This window comes from Acinonyx jubatus, chromosome B4 (genome assembly GCF_027475565.1).
Source record: "Acinonyx jubatus isolate Ajub_Pintada_27869175 chromosome B4, VMU_Ajub_asm_v1.0, whole genome shotgun sequence".
Taxonomy (NCBI): domain Eukaryota; kingdom Metazoa; phylum Chordata; class Mammalia; order Carnivora; family Felidae; genus Acinonyx; species Acinonyx jubatus.
In genome coordinates this window covers 15,579,298-15,597,858 of record NC_069387.1, presented here as the reverse complement: position 1 = coordinate 15,597,858, position 18,561 = coordinate 15,579,298, and the positions used below count along the sequence as shown (strand labels likewise).

General features: G+C 37.0%; 1 protein-coding gene across 1 annotated transcript in view; it reads left to right on the top strand.

Annotated features, from left to right (window-relative positions):
- CUBN (cubilin) overlaps window positions 1-18,561 on the top strand; it is a 274,477-nt gene that overhangs the window by 16,320 nt on the left and 239,596 nt on the right. Inside the window, exons 10-17 of the mRNA XM_027073522.2 lie at window positions 755-850; window positions 2,924-3,042; window positions 3,226-3,412; window positions 4,562-4,674; window positions 7,241-7,475; window positions 14,178-14,359; window positions 16,164-16,326; window positions 17,749-17,936. Of these exons, the coding sequence (XP_026929323.2) occupies window positions 755-850; window positions 2,924-3,042; window positions 3,226-3,412; window positions 4,562-4,674; window positions 7,241-7,475; window positions 14,178-14,359; window positions 16,164-16,326; window positions 17,749-17,936 (1,283 nt within the window). The remainder of the gene's footprint in view (window positions 1-754; window positions 851-2,923; window positions 3,043-3,225; window positions 3,413-4,561; window positions 4,675-7,240; window positions 7,476-14,177; window positions 14,360-16,163; window positions 16,327-17,748; window positions 17,937-18,561) is intronic.

Sequence of the window (18,561 nt, the reverse complement as noted above, 5' to 3'; positions counted from 1 at the left end):
CAGTGCAGAAAGTTTTATTTAACTTACAGATTCAGGGCACATTAGGTCAGCTCTATTATAAAAAGCAATAACAAATATTTTTAATACCAGTGGAAAACAACAAAACAAATTGTGAAATAGCCTCTGGAGATAATGCAGAATTTGAAAAATTTTCTCTGTGGATCACAGACCTACAGCTCCATTGTTCCCACAAATACTCATGAGATGTTTTGCATGTAAAGTTTACTCAGTAACAGGCAGACTAGTAGGCATATAATACCTGTTCAGAGTTTCTCTTCTCTTCTGGAAAGAAGTCATTACTGGTATTCTGTGATCTAAACTGAGTGACTATCCAAGAAGTTTATGGAGTTCTAAGGGATAAACTGAAACCCTATTTGCTTTATTAAGTTAGTACTTGGGACTTCTACAGTAATTTAGCTCTTAGATCATTAAAGTCACTGTAATTAGAAAATGTCAACTTGCTGAGTGTCAGCAACTGTCTCAGTCTACCAGTAGTTTCATGCATCTTTTCATCTTTATTCATTTCCTTTTTGTCCTTAGAAACACCATTAGAACATGGTTTCTGCAGTCAGTTTCCCAAATGGTTGTCCTTTTTCTTAACAATAGGAATTTGTTTATGGCACTTCATATTTACCTTTTCTGTTGTGATGATAGAAGCTCTCTGGTTGGGTTTCATGATGTTTGCTTCTTGGATTGGGATTCTTCTTCCATCTTCTTAATGTTGTTTGTCATGCCCTGTTCTCTCTGTGATCAGGGTACCAAGGCAATGGAAGAGTGTGCACGCTCGTCAATGTCTGCTTGGTCGATAATGGAGGCTGCCACCCACATGCGTCATGCTCCTCAGTTCTAGGTAATGACTCCCCTCTGCCTCTGGTTTGGGGTATTTCAATATGACCTTCTGAAACAAATCAACATTTTGAAAACAATCCTCTAACCTCAAAGTTCTTATTTTGATCTTCAAACCAAAAATAATCCATGTTTTAAAACTATACGTTTGGATTTTTTTTTTTTTTAATGTGGTAGACTATGCTCTCTGTGGTCTGGTCTAAATTAGCAATATTTCCCAAGATAATCAAGCCAGCTAATTAAATTTATGACTGTGTTTGAGCACATAGGAAGGAGAAAAGGAGGAAGGACCACCTGTCAACTCCTTCTAAGGCCTCTTTCATTTCTATGCTATTGGCCAAGACTGAGCCCTGTTGCTAACCCTGGCTGCAAGTCAGGCTGGGAAAGGTAGTTTATTTCAGGAGCTTATGCCCTCAGTTAAAAAAGAATTCACTACGAAAGAATGGAAAAGTGGATCTAGGGGGATAACCAACAGTGTTTGCAATGCTGTGTAAAAGAAGTTTCACCTCCTATAATTTAAAAAACATACATTGTTTGAGGCACCTGGGTGGCTCAGTTGGTTAAGCATCTGACTTGGGCTCAGGTCATGATCTCACAGTTAATGGGTTTGAGCCCCACACGGGACTCTGTGCTGACAGCTCAGAGCCTGGAGCCTGTTTCAGATTCTGTGTCTCCCTCTCTCTCTGCCCCTCCCCACCTTATACTCTCTCTCTCTCAAAGATAAATAAGCATTAAAAATATTTTAAATATATATTGCTAAATTTTCTCACAGAAATGTATCAGTTTATACTTGCCAACAGTGTATGAAACTACATGTTTCCCACTCTTGGCAATAATGGATACGACTGTTATTTTCCATTTTGGTCAAGTTTACAGGCAAAAATTGCCTTCCTATTATTTTGATTTTGACTACATCAAAATTACCTTTTTGATTACTAATAATTAATACTTTTTATATTTTACTACCTTTATTTTTTTCTATTTTTTTATGTCCTTTGTTCATCTGTTTTCTCATTGATGTGTAAAATTTCATTATGTACTAAGAATAATATATCATTATCTGTTTTATGGCTTACATGTATTTTCCCTGGCATATTGTTTTTATTTTAATTTTGTGGTGGTATTTTCTATTTAGAAGTTTAAAATTTCTATGTAGTCAAAAAGGTAAATCTTTTTTATAGGATTTTCTCCTCTTAGAATTAGGCTTTTCCTACCGAACTCTAAAAATAGTCAGGTGCTTGTTCTTTTATACTTTCTTTTATTTTTAACATTAAGATCTTGGATCTTTTTAAGATTTATTTGTATTTATGGCATCAAACATTTTGCTTGATAGTTTTGTTCAAATGGGTGGCTCCAACTTCATTTATTGAATAGAGTATCATATCTCTTGCTATTTCCAAATACTACTTTTATTTTTATGAGTGATATATGTGATATATATATATATAAGCACATATGTAAAAGAATATAGATGTATACACACACACATACATGTACATTTATGACTATTTAAACATTTATTAAATGATTCAGAGCATACTGAAATGGTTAAGAACATGGATTCTAGAAAAATAATGCTTGGATTTTGATTTTCTCCCTGGCTTCACTGTATTCCAGCTGTGTGTCCTGGGTCAAGCCACCTAACCTTTTTGTGTTTTGTTCTCATCTATAAACGGGCATTAAAAGAGTACCTATTTATAGTCCATATAGGGCCAGTGCTTGCAACAGATACTGTCTTTGTTCATAAGAATATTCTTTTCTCTCAACCCCTCCATGAGAAACTCTTTTTTCCCTTAGCGTACCTCACATTTGTACGCAACTCAGGACTGTGACATATGGACTGACAGCACCAACGTCAATTTGTGCATCAAGTATTGGAATGTAATGCCTTCTTTATTTTTAAGATGAAACATAGAAAAAGATCTTAATACTTCCTCTTTATAGTTGGCATGTCTGCCCCTAGGGATATGCAGACTTGATTTTGGCAATTCCTTGTCTAGACAACAGAGCCTGAGTTTTGTTACTGGGTCTGAATGAAGGAGACCTGTATTTACACTTCCATTTTTATTTCTGACAGGTTCTTTACCTCTCTGTACTTGTCTCCCGGGATATACTGGAAATGGCTATGGGCCAAATGGATGCGTGCAGCTCAGTAATGTTTGCTCGAACCGCCCCTGTTTAAATGGACAATGCATTGTGAGTCCTTGTTCTTCCTTCCTTAGCCGTTACCATTTAAATGAATTATTACAAGAATTCTAGAAGGTGTGTGTGGCTCAACACCTGCTACATACATCACATAACCCTTCTTTGTTCTTTGAGTTGGCTCAACGCTTATCGTCCATTGATTTGTTTCATGGCATTATGGTTTTCTTTCCCTAGGAAACAGTTTCTGGTTATCTTTGTAAGTGTGAATCAGGTTGGGCCGGCATCAACTGTACAGAAAATATAAATGAGTGTCTGAGCAACCCCTGCTTGAATGGGGGAACTTGTGTGGATGGCGTCAATGCGTTCAGTTGTGAATGCACACGTTTCTGGACTGGATTTCTGTGTCAGATTCCCCAGCAAGGTATGCTCAGTGTCTCTTGCGCCACAGCTTAGAAGGATCATTCCTCAGTGAGTCCTGCTGCGGATTCTTCCACTTTCTTGTCTAGTTGCACAAATGCTTCCAACTAAGTCTTTCCTTCAAGCACTAGTATAGAATTTACAAGGTAAGTATTTATCTCAATTTAGGCCAAGAAGAACCTTCCTTCAAAGGAAGAAGTAAATTGGTATTTGCCATTTTTATTACGTCTGTTCTGAAAACAGAGTATGCTAAGGTATTGCCATTTTCTAAGGGAAGTTTTCTCTACAGCAGCTGTTTAATCTCCCTATAATATTACTCATTAAATCGTATCACTCTCCTTCTCTAGAACATACAGTCACTCCCCGTTGCCTGTTAAAGATTGGGACTGTTTCTCAATTATCCTCTATAACTAGGCCTTACCCTATCCAATCAACCTTATTTTTCACTAGTTTCCTAATAATACTCCCTTTCCAATCTAGATATCTTTTCTTGTCACTTGATCCCATGTACCACCATGCTGTGTTCCAATATTTGAGATATTTATTTCTCCATGCTTGTCTGAATTCTTCCATTGCTTCACATCCGAATGTATCTGTCCTTCAGGAGTACTTCACCTTCAAGCTTCAATCTCCTTCATCCAGCCTCTCCTGATTACTTGTCCTCTCTCAGAACTCTTGATTCTGAATCAGCACGTCTATTGAGACCTCACTATGTGTTCAGAACTATGGTAGATGCTGTGGGAAAATAAGCATAAAACACTATCTCCACATATTACTTGCTGATCTTCTGGTTGAGGAGGCACATGTAATCCAAAATGGCAGAGGAGAGACAAGAAGTAGATAAGAACTAAGTTGCTTGGGGTCAAATCAAGTATCACGGAGGTGGAGAGAATGGGAGCCAGAGAAAACAAAAAGGGGCAGAGGAGGTTCATGGTGGGGGCAAGGAAATCCCAAGTAGACTTCAAACAAGAGGTGGGATTTAGGCGGGTGTCCAAAGACAAAGGGGTGGGAGGAAGAAAGAACCACAGGGCATTTGTCTCCAATGTTAATTACTCAGACTTCTCTAATATTTCAGCAGCAAGGTTAGAGAGAGATACCTAGCCTCCTCCTTTTCAGAGTCTCTGTAAAGAACAGTTCATCTTTCCCTTGGCAGTTTGTGGAGGGTCCCTCTCTGGGATGAATGGAAGCTTCAGCTATAAAAGCCCTGATGTTGGTTATGTGCATGATGTTAACTGCTTCTGGGTTATCCGAACTGAAGAGGGAAAGGTAAATGTAATAGCTCCTGTCTAAATGCACATTTCATTTATCTATGCGAACATGTAATATGTGTATATATTCCATAAAATACACATAGTGGTAAATCAACTATCATATATTGAGGACTTGCTCAGTGTCAGGCTTTGGGCTAGATATTTTATGCATCTTTCCTAAACCTTACACTGACTCTTTGAAAAAAGTAATAGTGTCCTTATTTTATAGATAAGATAAGGGAAACTAAGAGAAGTTAAGTAATTTTTTAAAAGCATTTCTTAGCTGGTAATTAGAGGAATAGGATTTCAAAGTCAAGTTTGTCTGGTTTCAAAGTCCAGGCTTTGTCCAGTATGAATAATTCTCTGCAGGGATTGGCTGACTGCAAGCAGGGAATTTGTAAAGTCCTGCTCTCGCTGAGACACTAGTGTTTGAGGAAGACCACTCAGTGTTCTGCTGATTATTATGCAAAAATAGGGACTGCTATTAAGATGGTTTTCTTATCAGTGCTTCTTTGTGCCATTGGGTGTGCCATTGTGCTGTGCTAATTGCTTCACATACATTGTGTCATTGTATTTTAACCCTTGTAGCCCTGAGAGATAAGAATTGTTACTCTCATTTTACTACAAGGAAACGGAGCCTAGAGCAGCTGAGGAATTTGTCCAGGGTCACATGGTTTGTAAGTGGCCTGCAGTGACTCAAACCCAGGCCACTCAACTCTGATGACTCTGACTGCTGCATGAACACTCCTCAAATTCAGATCTGACCCTGAAGTTTTTAGTTCTTCTATCCCCAGCATTCATTACTCAGACTTTTCCAAATATTTATTTCTCAACCAACTCCTGGACTCATTAAAATGAACTTGTGTGTCTGGATAGATAAGGTGTTCCCTTGCAATTCTGTGAACTTTTCCCTGTGAACTGATGTTACAGGGGGTCATTGTACAATGGTCACAAAATATTTTTTCCCTTGAGAAGGGAGGATTCTTTGGAGCCTGGTGACCCTATAATAGCATAAACTCCAAAATCAATTTCCCAGTGGGTATGTTATGTGAATTTCCTTCCTTCCATTTAGTGTTCATGAATTCTATTTCCTGACATTGAAAACATTTTTCTTTCAAGAAAAGCCATTTTGTGAAAAAATGTTAATAGTTTTATTATCGATTTGTAAAATAAATTCAGCTATTTTCCTTGGTTGTTTTGATTTTTAAATCTTATCTCCGCAATTTGCACAATATAGTAGAAATTTTATAGAAATCAGGATAGTTCAGTTCATGAACATTTATTCAATTTTTATTGAAATTTCTTCAAGGATAAAAGTGATGTAATGTTGGGTAACAGATCTTAAAAATACCCTAGCATAGAATTTCAAAAATATCCTGATATCCTTTTTCATTAGCTGAATGCTGTTGTTGTTTTAGATCACGATGGATATCAAATTCAACAGCTTCCTTTTAGCAGTTTGGCTGTTTTAAATGATACTATCCAAAAAATTTTTATTATATGAATTATATCATTATATTTGAGTTTGTACATTCTAACATTTTAACTTGGAAATGTATGTTTGGGTTTATTCTCTTCTACTTGTATGCTCAGAACACTTCAGATTACTTTTTCCCTGTTCTCCACTCTTGGTGTCACCCATCTCTTAATGATATCCAACCACTGAAGACTTGGGGACTTTACACATATCTATACCATGCCTAGCTCAGTCTATACCTGAAATTGTCAATCTGTTAGTATCTCATTAAGAGCTTCAGAGAACCCTCAGGAATCAGCATCTCCAGGGATCAGTGAACATTTGTGTGGATGCTGCACACTACAGCTTATTCAGGTGATCAGGGTATACATTCTTGTGAATGGTAATATTTGTCAGTTAAACTTAATTCAAGGTAGGTTTTTTAGATGTCCATTGTATTTTACTGATTTCGAAGCGTGATTGTCAGCTCTACATTTGAAGTGCCTACGTTTAATGGACTTGACAGTTAAATGAAATCTAGGTACAAATATTTCATTAACCGATTCAGTAACAACTCAGTGGGTATTTTCAGTTATACAAGATAAGTAAGTTCTAGAGATCTGTTGTTCAACATAGTGCCTATAGTTAACAGCGCGATATCATGCACTTCAAAATTTGTTAGGACAGTGGATCTCATGTTGTGTTCTGACCACTAAAAGAAAAAAAAGAAAGACGCAAGGAAACTCTGGGAGGTGTTGAATATGCCTAGCACACTGACTGTGGTGATGGCATCACAGGTGTTGGTATATGTCCAAACTCATCCAATTATACACATTTAATATGTATCGTTCTTTGTATATCAAGTATACCTTAATAAAGCTGTTAAAAATCTAATTCGTTAACATCAAGATTTTTGATATATTTTGATATTGGCAGAAGCCTAAGCAATTTTTAACACAAGTTATTTAATAATATGTAGGGTTGTCATATGTGTTTGCAGATAATTGGGAAATTATAGACTTGTCTCTTGAAAGGTAAATTAATATGAATGCTTCCTTATTGGGAGAAATGCTTTAGAATTGACATGGAAGTGAAAAATAATGTATTGTGACCTTTATGTTTTTAGGTGCTGCGCATCACTTTCACTTTTTTCCAGTTAGAATCAGTGAACAATTGTCCACACGAGTTTCTTCAGGTTCATGATGGAGACTCCTCTGCAGCGTTTCAACTTGGAAGATTCTGTGGCTCTGTTCCCCCTCATGAACTCCTCAGTAGTGACAATGCCCTCTATTTTCATCTCTACTCTGAACATTTAAGAAATGAGAGAGGCTTCACAATAAGATGGGAAACACAGCAACCAGGTAAGTGTAAACAAAAAGAAAAATAGAGCAAAATCTTGAGATCAGTAAATTTTCTTGATTAGTATTAGACTTGTGGATAACATTACATGTTTTGAGATCTAAGGATTATATAATACTTTTGTAATTCCTTTCACATCAAATAAATCTGCAATACATTGAAATTTCATTTTGTGTTCAGAGATAATAAAATTTGGATGAATGAAAAAGATGAGAAGTCATGAATCTGAATGGACCCCTTATGAAATTACTGAACAACATTTTTATAAACTTTACTAGTAAATTACTGCAGGGATATTGTTGATGACATTGTCTACTCCTTCACTTAGTATTCCTTATCTTAGTGACCATTTGATAATTCATTCTTTGCATTGGTATTTTGCCTTTTGGAGCTCTACTTTTTTTTTTTCAGCTTTTTACTATACACTTTATAAACATGTAAAAAAGTAAAGAGAGCAGTACACTGAAGCTCCAATTCATTCATCAATAAATCTGTGCATTTATGTCTGGAATTTCTTATCTTTTCTATTGGTCTATTTATCCTTGTGGCACATTGGCTTAACTACTGAAATTTGAAATCTGGTAGTGTAAATCTTACAACTTTGTCTTTTATAATATGCTCAATATGGGGCACCTTGTGGCTCAGTTGGTTGAGCATTCGACTCAATTTTGGCTCAGGTCATGATTCCAAGATCGTGGGATCAAGCACCATGGGGACTCTGTGCTGAGCATGGGGCCTGCTTAAGATTCTCTTTCTCTCTCCCTCTGCTCCTCTCTGCTGCTCATGTATTTGCTTTCTCTCTCTAAAAAAAAATTTAAAAAATATATACATATTTTTATATATAAAATATATTACATTTTAAATATATATATTATATTTTACATATTATATATATATATATTATAATTTTAGAATCAATTTTTTAATTTCCCCCCTCCCCAATCTTCTGGGATTCCAAAAAATATTGATCCTACCAATTTATGAACATGGACCATCTCTGTATTTATTTAGCCCTCTTATAATTTATCTTAGCGATGGTTTATAGATTCCATATATTTTGTTGTCTTTTTCTAGATATTGAATATTTTACATTATGTAAAATGATGCCGTTTTCTAAAATGGCATTTTTATTTGTTGTTAGTATATAGAATTATGATGCATTTTTAAAAAATATTTGATTTTGAATCTAGCCACATTGCTAAATTCATTAATCAATTCTAATAGTTTTTTTTAGTAGATTCTTTTGGATTTCTCTACATACACAGCTATGTTCTCAATGAATAAAGCCTGTTTTTCTTTGTTAAGAAACAAAATTTAATGGAGTAAATTTGAATCTAATTGTCTTTATGAAATAATGCTTGAATTGGTCAGGATCCCATCCAGCAAACAGAGGGGAGCCCTAAGGAATTATATAAAATGAAAAGTTTTTATAGGAAGGAATGGCAAGGCAAGAAGTTATTAGCAAAAGAAAAAGATTGATCCAGGCAAGGTCTTCCCTTAGGGGGAAGAGTAAAGGGTCTGATCATGCAGATTACCTCATCTTCCTTTGGGAGATGGAGAAAGCCCATATGGCAGACTCATGGCACTGAGTGGAAAATTCCTGACTGACAGGTTAAGATTATATTTCCGGGGAAGGTTGAAAGTACAATTAGACTAGGTATTAAGCCCAAGTTTGAGGACTTGGCCTAAGTGGCACCATTTTGGGCTTGTGGTTTTCCTTGTAACACCTTCCTTTCCAATCTTTGTAACTATTATTTCTTTCTTTCCCTCAACTTATTTATTGCCCTGGCTAGGACATCCAGTACAATGCTGAACAAAAGTGGTGGACTGGGCATTATTATCTTGTTCCCAACCTCATGGGAAATGTTCAGTATTTCACCATTGAATATAATGTTTTAGCTGTAAGTTTTTGTAGATAACTTTTATCAGTTTAAGGAAGTTTGCTGCAAATTACTATTACTGTATAATAAATGACCCACAAATTTAGTGTTGTAGAACATTTATCATTTTATTACGTTTCTGATATTGTGGACCAAGAATTTGGAAAGAGACAAATTGTCATTTGATTTGGTGAGCAGTTATTACCAGATGTTGGCTGGGATTGTAGTCATCTAAAGGCTCAGTGAGGCTAGAAACCCAAGCTCGCTCAGTTGATGCTGGCTTTTGGATAAGAGTTGAACCAGGCTGTTGACTTGAGTGCCTACATGTAGCCCCTCTGTGATGTTGGTCTTAGACTAGTGGAACTTCTTTCGTGGTCCTTGGTTTTTCTTAGAGCAACCATTTCAACAGACATGGGCAGGTGCTGTATGGCTTTTTCTGACCTATCTTTGAAGTCATATTGTTATTTCTGCCATTCTTTTAATTGGTTGAAACACTCATAAGCCCACCCAGATTCAAGGGGAGGAGACATAGACCCCATCTCAATGGAAGAAGTGTCAAAGATATTTTGATTGTTTTAAACCATCTTACTTTTTATCCCTAGCTTGTCAAGAGTTTTTGTCATGAATGGATGTTGAGGTATATTAAATACTTTTTCTAAATCTATGGAGATGATCAGATGATGCTTCTTTTATTTTTCTTCTCTCCTCTCCTTCTGGGATTCAAATTACACATATGCTGGAGATTTTGACTATGTCTCGTAGCTCTTATATTTTTTATTAGGCCTTCTAGAGTCTTTCCCTGTGCATATACAGCTTAAGATTCAGCTAAGGGCCCAAAGAAACTCCTATACCTTTTTGGGGTGCCATTGTCATGCAGCTGTCTTCTCTATAGTACCTTATTCGAAAATCCCAGCCACTCTAGTAGCCCCAAATTCTGAATTTTGTTTCTTTCACCCAGTAAGAGGATTGCTGCTCCTTGGACTCCCACTGCCCTGTGCTGTGTGTAATTTGTAAGCTGCCTGCAGGGAGAATCCTGGAAGGAACATGGGATTTATCACATGTGCTGCCCTTCCCTTCCCTCAAGATCACAGCCCTTCACTGTTTGCTTCTCAGTGCCTGAAAACAAAACTAAAACAAACAATAATTCCTTACAATTACAGAATCCTAATCATTGCTCACATTTATTTATTACAGAAACTGCTGTTATCCCAGAGTCTAGATTTTGCTGTTTATATCCCATGTGCCATTCCTCATGCTATAAACAGGTAGTTAAATCAAGCTAGAGGTTCGATCCAGTTAAGTTTTATTTTTGAGGAGACAAAAATAATCACATTAGAAGGTACTGGATATCCACTTGTCTCCCTGTTATGACTGCAGCGTCGATTTGAGTGTTTTGACTGTCCCTGGTTGATATTTCCATTAGAAACCTTCACACTTTCTGTAATGGTCTTAGCAACCCTTAGGTTCATTGTTTAGGTTAGTTGTTCACTGGGGCTTTCAAAATGATAACAGTTGAATTTTATCATTTCTGCTTTATTTATTGTCTGGAGTCCTTCAATAGAGTTGATCTTTCTCATGTCAACTGTTTGGTTACGCTCCCATATAGATCATAAAGGAAACATAGGATACATGCTTGATTCTTTCTCCTAATATTTCCCCAGTATTCAAATTAATGACTTGGCTTCCTAGCTTTCTCCAGAATGAACAATTAGTCATTATTTCTTTTATTCTTTATTGATTTTAATACTCAGGAACACACATTTTATCATATTTGATATAATCCATTCTAGACTTTTTAATGTTAAAATGTTCCATATTTGGCTAGTGGGAGAACTGATAGTTTCTAAGCCTCTTTGACCCAATAGAAACCCAAGTTTCTCTTATCTTTAGAAACTTTCTTGCTTTCTGCCCTGAAAGATTTTCCAGGTTCTTCATACATATTTGTTGTGTTAGGACTGGAACAGTTCATACTCCTCTACCGGGAAATGGTATTTAGGTTTCATAACCTGGGTGCTAGGAGTGGCCATTGCTACTAGACTGAACAAAGTCTCTAGAACTTTCAGTGGGAAGAACTGGGAAATATGTTTATTATTTTTAAAGGAAAGGTATATCATGTATTCTTAGTGATCTTCCAAAATATTGGCATATTGAAATTACAGGTTTTTTAACTTTATGTTTGTACTTCTTCTCACTTTGTGAAATGAGTTCCCAGTGACATTCACATGTTACCTATGTACTTAATCCTACTGTGTGAATTTTCAAAATAACAATACTAATATTATTACTAATAACATGATAAGTGAAGGCCATTTAGTATTTCTCAATTATTCTTTGTGTACTTAATATATGTTTCACTCCAGTTCTGCAATCAAACTTTACAGTGTTTCAAAGCGTCTTGGAATATTTCTCCTCTCCCTGTTTAAACTGCTAGCTTAATATAGTCATTTCGTTTTGCTTGTGAGTTTAAAGATTTCACTTTTTCATTTTTATTGAATTTTGCTCTATCATTATGTGAAACATATTCATAGTTCCAAAGCCAAATCAAACTTCATGGTAAGTTTAGAGAAGTCTAGCTTTTATCCTTGTCCCTTCCATTTTATTCCTTTCTTCTCTAAAAGGTAACAATTTTGGGGGCACCTGGGTAGCTCAGTAGGTTAAGCATCTGACTCTTGGTTTCGGCTCAGGGTATGATCTCCTGGCTTTGTGGGTTCGAGCCTGGCATTGACCTCTGTGCTGGCAACGGGGGGCCTGCTTGGGACCCTCTCTCTCCCTTTCTCTCTGCCCTTCCCCCACTAGAGCTGTCTCTGTCTCTCTCAAAACAAATAAATAAATTTTAAAAAAAGGTAACAATTTGTATTAGTCTTGGATTTATCCTTCCATTTCAAAACTATAAGCAGATAATCACATATAATCATATTTTTCCCTTTAAAAAAAGGTAACATACAATATACACTGGTTTGTAGTTTGCTTTTTCACTTGATGTGTCGTAGAGACTAGTCCATAACTAGACCATAGTGTGCCATTAATAGACATCTCATACACTGTCTATTCAACCAGGACTTTCTCGTCAGATATTTGCCTTGCTTCCAGCCTTTTGGAATTCCAGATAGTACTGCGACAAAGTCCTTGTGAACTTGTCTTGTTGCATTTTTGCCAATGTATCTTTGAGATCAATTTCTAAAAGTGTGGTTGCTTCGTCAAAAAATAAATGCCTAACTTTTTGCTAGACTTTGCCATAGTCTCCTCTGTAAGAGTTGTGCTCTCTTGTGTTCTCATCAGCAATGTATGAGAGTGCCTGTTTCCCCACAGCACCGCCAGAATTTGTTTTCAATATTCTGGATATTTATCATTCTGAGAGCTAAGAAATGGTGTCTCAGCAAAGTTCTTATTTGTATGTCCCTTGTTGAGAGTGAGGCTGAACATCTTTTCCATGTAAAAGGACATTTGAATTTTTACCAGTGAACTCTTTGTTTATGTCTCTACTCCTTTTAGAAGCTCTTCATATATTAGAGATGTTAATTCTTTGTATTACATATTGAATTTTTTTCCCCAGGTCTCCGTTAACATTTTACTTTGCTTATGGAATTGTAATTCTTTTTACCCATACGGTAATTGAACTTCCAAATTTTAGGAAACTTCTCTGCCTCTGAGCAACTGAGGTGTTTTTGTATTAGGAACAGTGAGAATCATGTAACTAACTTGTCTCATTTTTTGCCTTGGCAAAAGACTTGTCTACTAAGTAACCTGCGTAGTTACGCAGATCCCACATCTTGCATATCTGAGATACCACCTTATTTTATTTTTTCTAATTTATATTTACTACAGTCTAGATTTTTATTTAGTATCTCTATTTTTCAATTTTACATTAGTATTTCTTATAAGCCATCACAGACTCTTCGTTAAGTAAATGTGAGTATTAATAAAGGAAAGATTCTTCCAGTCACTGACATATAACTCTGGGGGGTAATTAATTGAGTGGTAGTAGAGTGGGTGTCACAAAGCCTGGTCCCACCTTTCTTTCACTCCATTCCTGAGCAAGGCAACTGCCCATGCATATTTGAATATGTTCAATTTATAAAATGAAGAGTTTAATTATTATCCTAGTGTTAAGAAACTTTCTCACATGAAAAGTATGTAGCACTTAACTATTCTAATGTATGAAACAATCTGGTTTGTTGAAAGACATAGGGGTAACAGAAGTTCTAGAACTTTTTAAGAGTTAAAAATAACTTTTTGGAGCACCTGGGTGGCTCAGTCGGTTAAGCATCCGACTTCGGCTCAGCTCGTGATCTCACGGTTCATGAGTTGAGCCCCATATCAGGCTCTCTGCTGTCAGTGCAGAGCCCGCTTCAGATCCTGTGTCCCCCTCTCTCTCTCTGCCCCTTCCCCACTTGAGCATGCGTGCTCTGAGTCTCTCTCTCAAAAACAAATGAAAAAACTTTACAAAAAAGAGAACTCTTTAAGAACCAGAACTTGTAAAAGTTATGCAGAAATTAATCTCCCTCAAAGTGAAAACAATATATCTATAATTTTATTATTCATCCCTCAGACAGTTCAGCACTGTATTTTAAAATCATATCACCATGTAATAGCTGATAAGCACAGAGCTCAATGCATGTGACTCATTCATTTATCAGTTAATATTCCTAGATTTATAACTGTATCAAATTGGAAAACTGAAAGCCTTGTTTAATTTACGAGGGTGTCCCAAACTGTACATAGATATTTCAACAAAGCTTGTCTTCTTGCAATAAAGACTTCCGTAACGCTATATAAATTATAACATGTATACAAATGTCAAGTTATTTTTTCCTCTTATTTTAGAGTGTGGAGGTGTACTGACAGGCACTTATGGTTCTATTAAGTCTCCGGGATATCCTGGAAACTATCCTTCAGGAAGAGATTGTGTCTGGAAAGTTATAACCAGTCCTGGCCTCTTGATAACATTTACTTTTGGGACCTTGAGTCTGGAGCACCATGATGATTGCAGCAAAGATTATCTTGAGGTAAACAAATGTAATTAGATAGAACATGTCATGATATGGTTAGAACTCAAAGAGCTATGGTTTGGTGATACCTGTGGATGACTTCAATTTCCTTGCAATAGTTAGAAATAGTCTTCAGTAGGCAGCCAATGTCTGAGCCTTTGCTGATTCCTTATTCTTAATTGTGCCAGCTTGTTGCTTCTTCTGGGTCTCATTTGAATCTGGGAAATAGACTGCCTTACTTTTCCCTGTCATTTCCTGGAAGCCTAGTCCCCTAATAAGGGAATAAAAGAATTAACAAAATAAACATTCAGTAATGGGTATCTTTTCCAATGCAGAATCAAGATTTCAGTTATATATGGGAACCCAACATGTTATTTCACAAGCTGGCTATAGTGTTCCATGAAGAAAAATAACTTAAGAGCAATTGTGTTGTAACGCATTGCTAAAGGGTGAGCCTAGAATATACTCATAATTGTCATTGGGAGAAGAAGAGCCAATCTGTGTCCCTCCTGGTTACCATTAGCAAAAGTTTAAATTATACAAGTAAAAAAATGGGCTGTTGTATTCAAATGCCCTAAGCGTATAGGTATATCTGAAATGTTGCTCTGCATTTATAGACTGAAAAGATCATTGAGAAGACTGAGTTTTTACATTGCTCTTGTCTTTTTGTTACCATAAATCACAGTAGTCCTTGCAGTAGTGATAAAAGACAATATGCCCTTCCAAGTCCATTAGAGAATGGAGGGCTTTGGAATTACTCACAAAGGATAGAAAGGTGTGACTGACAAACAGGGATCTCCACAAATGAAAGTCATTAGTAATTTAGCAGTTGTAATGGATTTGAAACCTTTGGGAATGACTGGAAGATCTACCCCTCCCTGGAAAATTTCAGCAACATAATCCTTTAAATGTTGACAGTAAGCATGGATTTTTTGAAATTAATTTCAGTGAGTTCCATCATATTAAAATTAGAGGCTTTGTTTTTTGCTCCTACATAATTCCTTGATACATATATAATAGAAAGCATTAATCATTCTGATAATATTGAAATGCTTCTCACTTCTCAACAATATTTCAAGGAACTAGTTATATATAGGAATAGAATAATGCTGTCCTATAGCTTTGCGGCCAATAGAAAAAGTAATTTGAGTGGACGGAATTCGCCGTGTTAAAATATTATTTTGTTCACTGATGTTTGGTGTTCTATGATGTACAGGATTTGCAGTTACAACAGTTATAGAGAGGTAACCGTGATTATTTAAGAAATTAAAAACCAACAATTAAAAAGAATTTCTCAGATCGTACGATCGTTATCACAGTACCTAATTAGTATTAGGATTATATACTTTTAAAATACATTTAAACTGTCTTTATGTTGTGTCTGATCTGACTTCACTTCCTTTCCACCTCTGATCCTTCTGAAACAAGTTGTGAATCAGTCAACATTGTTAGCATTCCTTCTTCTATTTTCTTTCAATATATTCATTTTCTCCTTCTCAATTACTAGGAATTAATTTATCATTTCAAAACAAACACCTGGTGGGGGGGGAACCTAGGAAAGAAAACATAGAGAAAGATTCATGAGAAGATTTCAAAGTACACATCTAGCCTCGGAATTAGGATTTAGACAGAAGATACGGCATCAGGGATGATGGGTGCAGGGGACTACCCTTTAGTGAGCTGCAGCTGATATGTGCGAGATGGGAAAACCTGTAAGAGCCACCAGTTTCAAATGACAGGTTTTCTGAAGTTAAGGTACAAAATGACTCGTTTTGTCAACATCTGCCCTGTTTGTGCTTAATGGTTCATTCTTTTGTTTTAGATTCGAGATGGTCCTCTGTATCAGGACTCCGTTCTTGGAAAGTTCTGCACCACTTTCTCTGTACCACCACTGCAGACCACAGGTCCCTTTGCCAGAATTCATTTTCATTCTGACAACCAGATTAATGACCAAGGCTTCCATATCACCTACTTAACATCAGCATGTAAGTAACCTGAACAACTGGGAGCTTCATATGAATGTGAGGGACTGTGCTATGCTTTTATGCTTAGAGCTTGTGTTGACATCTTAAAACAAACCAGCAAACAATGAAAAACAAGAAAGTATTCTGATTAAAAAAAAAGTTTTTTAATGTTTATTTATTATTGAGAGACAGAGGGAGACAGAGCATGAGCATGGGAGGGACAGAGAGAGGAGGAGACACAGAATCTGAAGCAGGCTCTGGGTTCTGAGCTGTTAGCACAGAGCCCAACGCAGGGTTTGAACTCACAAACTACGAGATCATGACCTGAGCCAAAGTTGGATGCTTAACCGACTGAGCCACCCAGGTGGCCCCTCTATGATTTTTACTTTGGGGCTTTTATTCTTAACATACATCATTGTGCTCTGATGAGAATTCACAGGAAAAACACCTTTCAAGTCTCAATATCAGGAAAACTAACAGTGAACACCTTCCACAGGTCTCCTTTCTTCATTCACTCTGCCTTCGGGCTGAATTTATAGTAAACTTTTTGTAATCTGTGTGGTCGGTGCATACTTGTTCTCTGTGCATGTCACTCCCCCCTGAGCACATCCTGCTGTTCTCTGTTCATTATTCCTTTAACTGGATTCATTTGTCTAGTTGTATATATATTTTTTGTCACATGTCTTTTATAAACTGCCTCAAATCTTTCTGGAATGAAGGAGAACATAAACGTATTTAAAAGGCAATTTGGGAGCGCCTGGGTGGCTCGGTCGGTTGAGTGTCTGACTTCGGCTCAGGTCATGATCTCACGGTCCGTGAGTTTGAGCCCCACGTCGGGCTCTGTGCTGACTGCTCAGAGCCTGGAGCCTGTTTCGGATTCTGTGTCTCCCTCTCTCTCTGCCCCTCCCCTGTTCATGCTCTGTCTCTCTCTGTCTCAAAAATAAATAAACGTTAAAATTTAAAAAAAGAAATAAATAAAAAAATAAAAGGCAATTTGTAGGGGCACCTTGGTGGCTCAGTCAGTTAAGCGTCTATATCTTGAGGTCGGCTCGGGTCATGATCTCTTAGTTCGTGGGCTCAAGGCTGCTTGAAATTCTCTCTCCCTCTCTCTCTCTGCCCCTATCCTGCTCATGCTCTCTCTTTCTCTCTCAAAATAAATAAATAAACTTAAAACAATCAAAGAGCAATTTGTAGAAGAGGATGTTAGATTGGAAGTTAGATTACGCATCTCTGTGTCTATTTCTTTAGGCTCTACATGGATGTTCCACAAGCACACAACAAACTGAAAATATAATTGGAGACATTAACCTGTACAGGGTGAATTAGGTGGATATATGATTGTGTGTGTATGGGTGTGAGTTTCTAAAAATGGTATGTAATGCCTAAGAGCCACAGGCATGGCCATTCGCATGACCTTTCCCTTCTCTTCCCTGTTCTCTTCAGCGGATCTACATTGTGGAGGAAACTACACAGACCCAGAGGGCCTTCTCTTTTCTGACTTGTCTGGACCTTTCACTCACAACAGACAATGCATCTATATTATAAAGCAGCCCCTGGGAGAACAAATACAGGTCAACTTCACGCAGGTGCAGCTGGAAGGCCAGAGTGGCTGTGCTCAGAGTTATGTTGAGGTAACTTTTACTACTCCTAGGCCCTTAGATGATGTTTATCAACATTTTTATATTCTCTACAGTCTAGTGGTTTTCAAGCAGTTGTAGGGCCAGCAGCGTGCAGATTCTCTGGATGATCTGGATGTTAGGAATGCAATTCTGTGTCCTATCTCAGGCCTACTGAATCAGAACCTCTTGGGATATATGCCCAGTAATCTGCACCCCAACCGTCCAGTGATTGTGACTCAGGCTAGAGTCTGAGAACAACTGTTCTAGAGAGTAGGAAAGAATTTGCCAAAAATAGATCTATAGTTGGTGAAACAGGAGATTGGTAATGAAATAGCAAAGGACAGAAATGTAAGCTGAGACTAGGAACTCAGATGCTATGAAACTGACCCTTAATAACTAAGGTGAGTGCAAATTAGAAGGACTAATAAGTTGTACTAATAAGACATCGTTTTCATGGATTGTCCAGGAAACTCAACCCAGAAAAGGAAAAGGATTTGCCCAGGTGAGCTGGTTATTCAGTGGCAGAGAAGTCAGGGTGTTGAACAGCCCTTGTTTTGGAGTGTAGTTTCTTTTTCCTTCATCAGCACTACTTCTCTCTCAAAAAACTTTAGCTCTAATTTAAGTGTGTGTAATTATT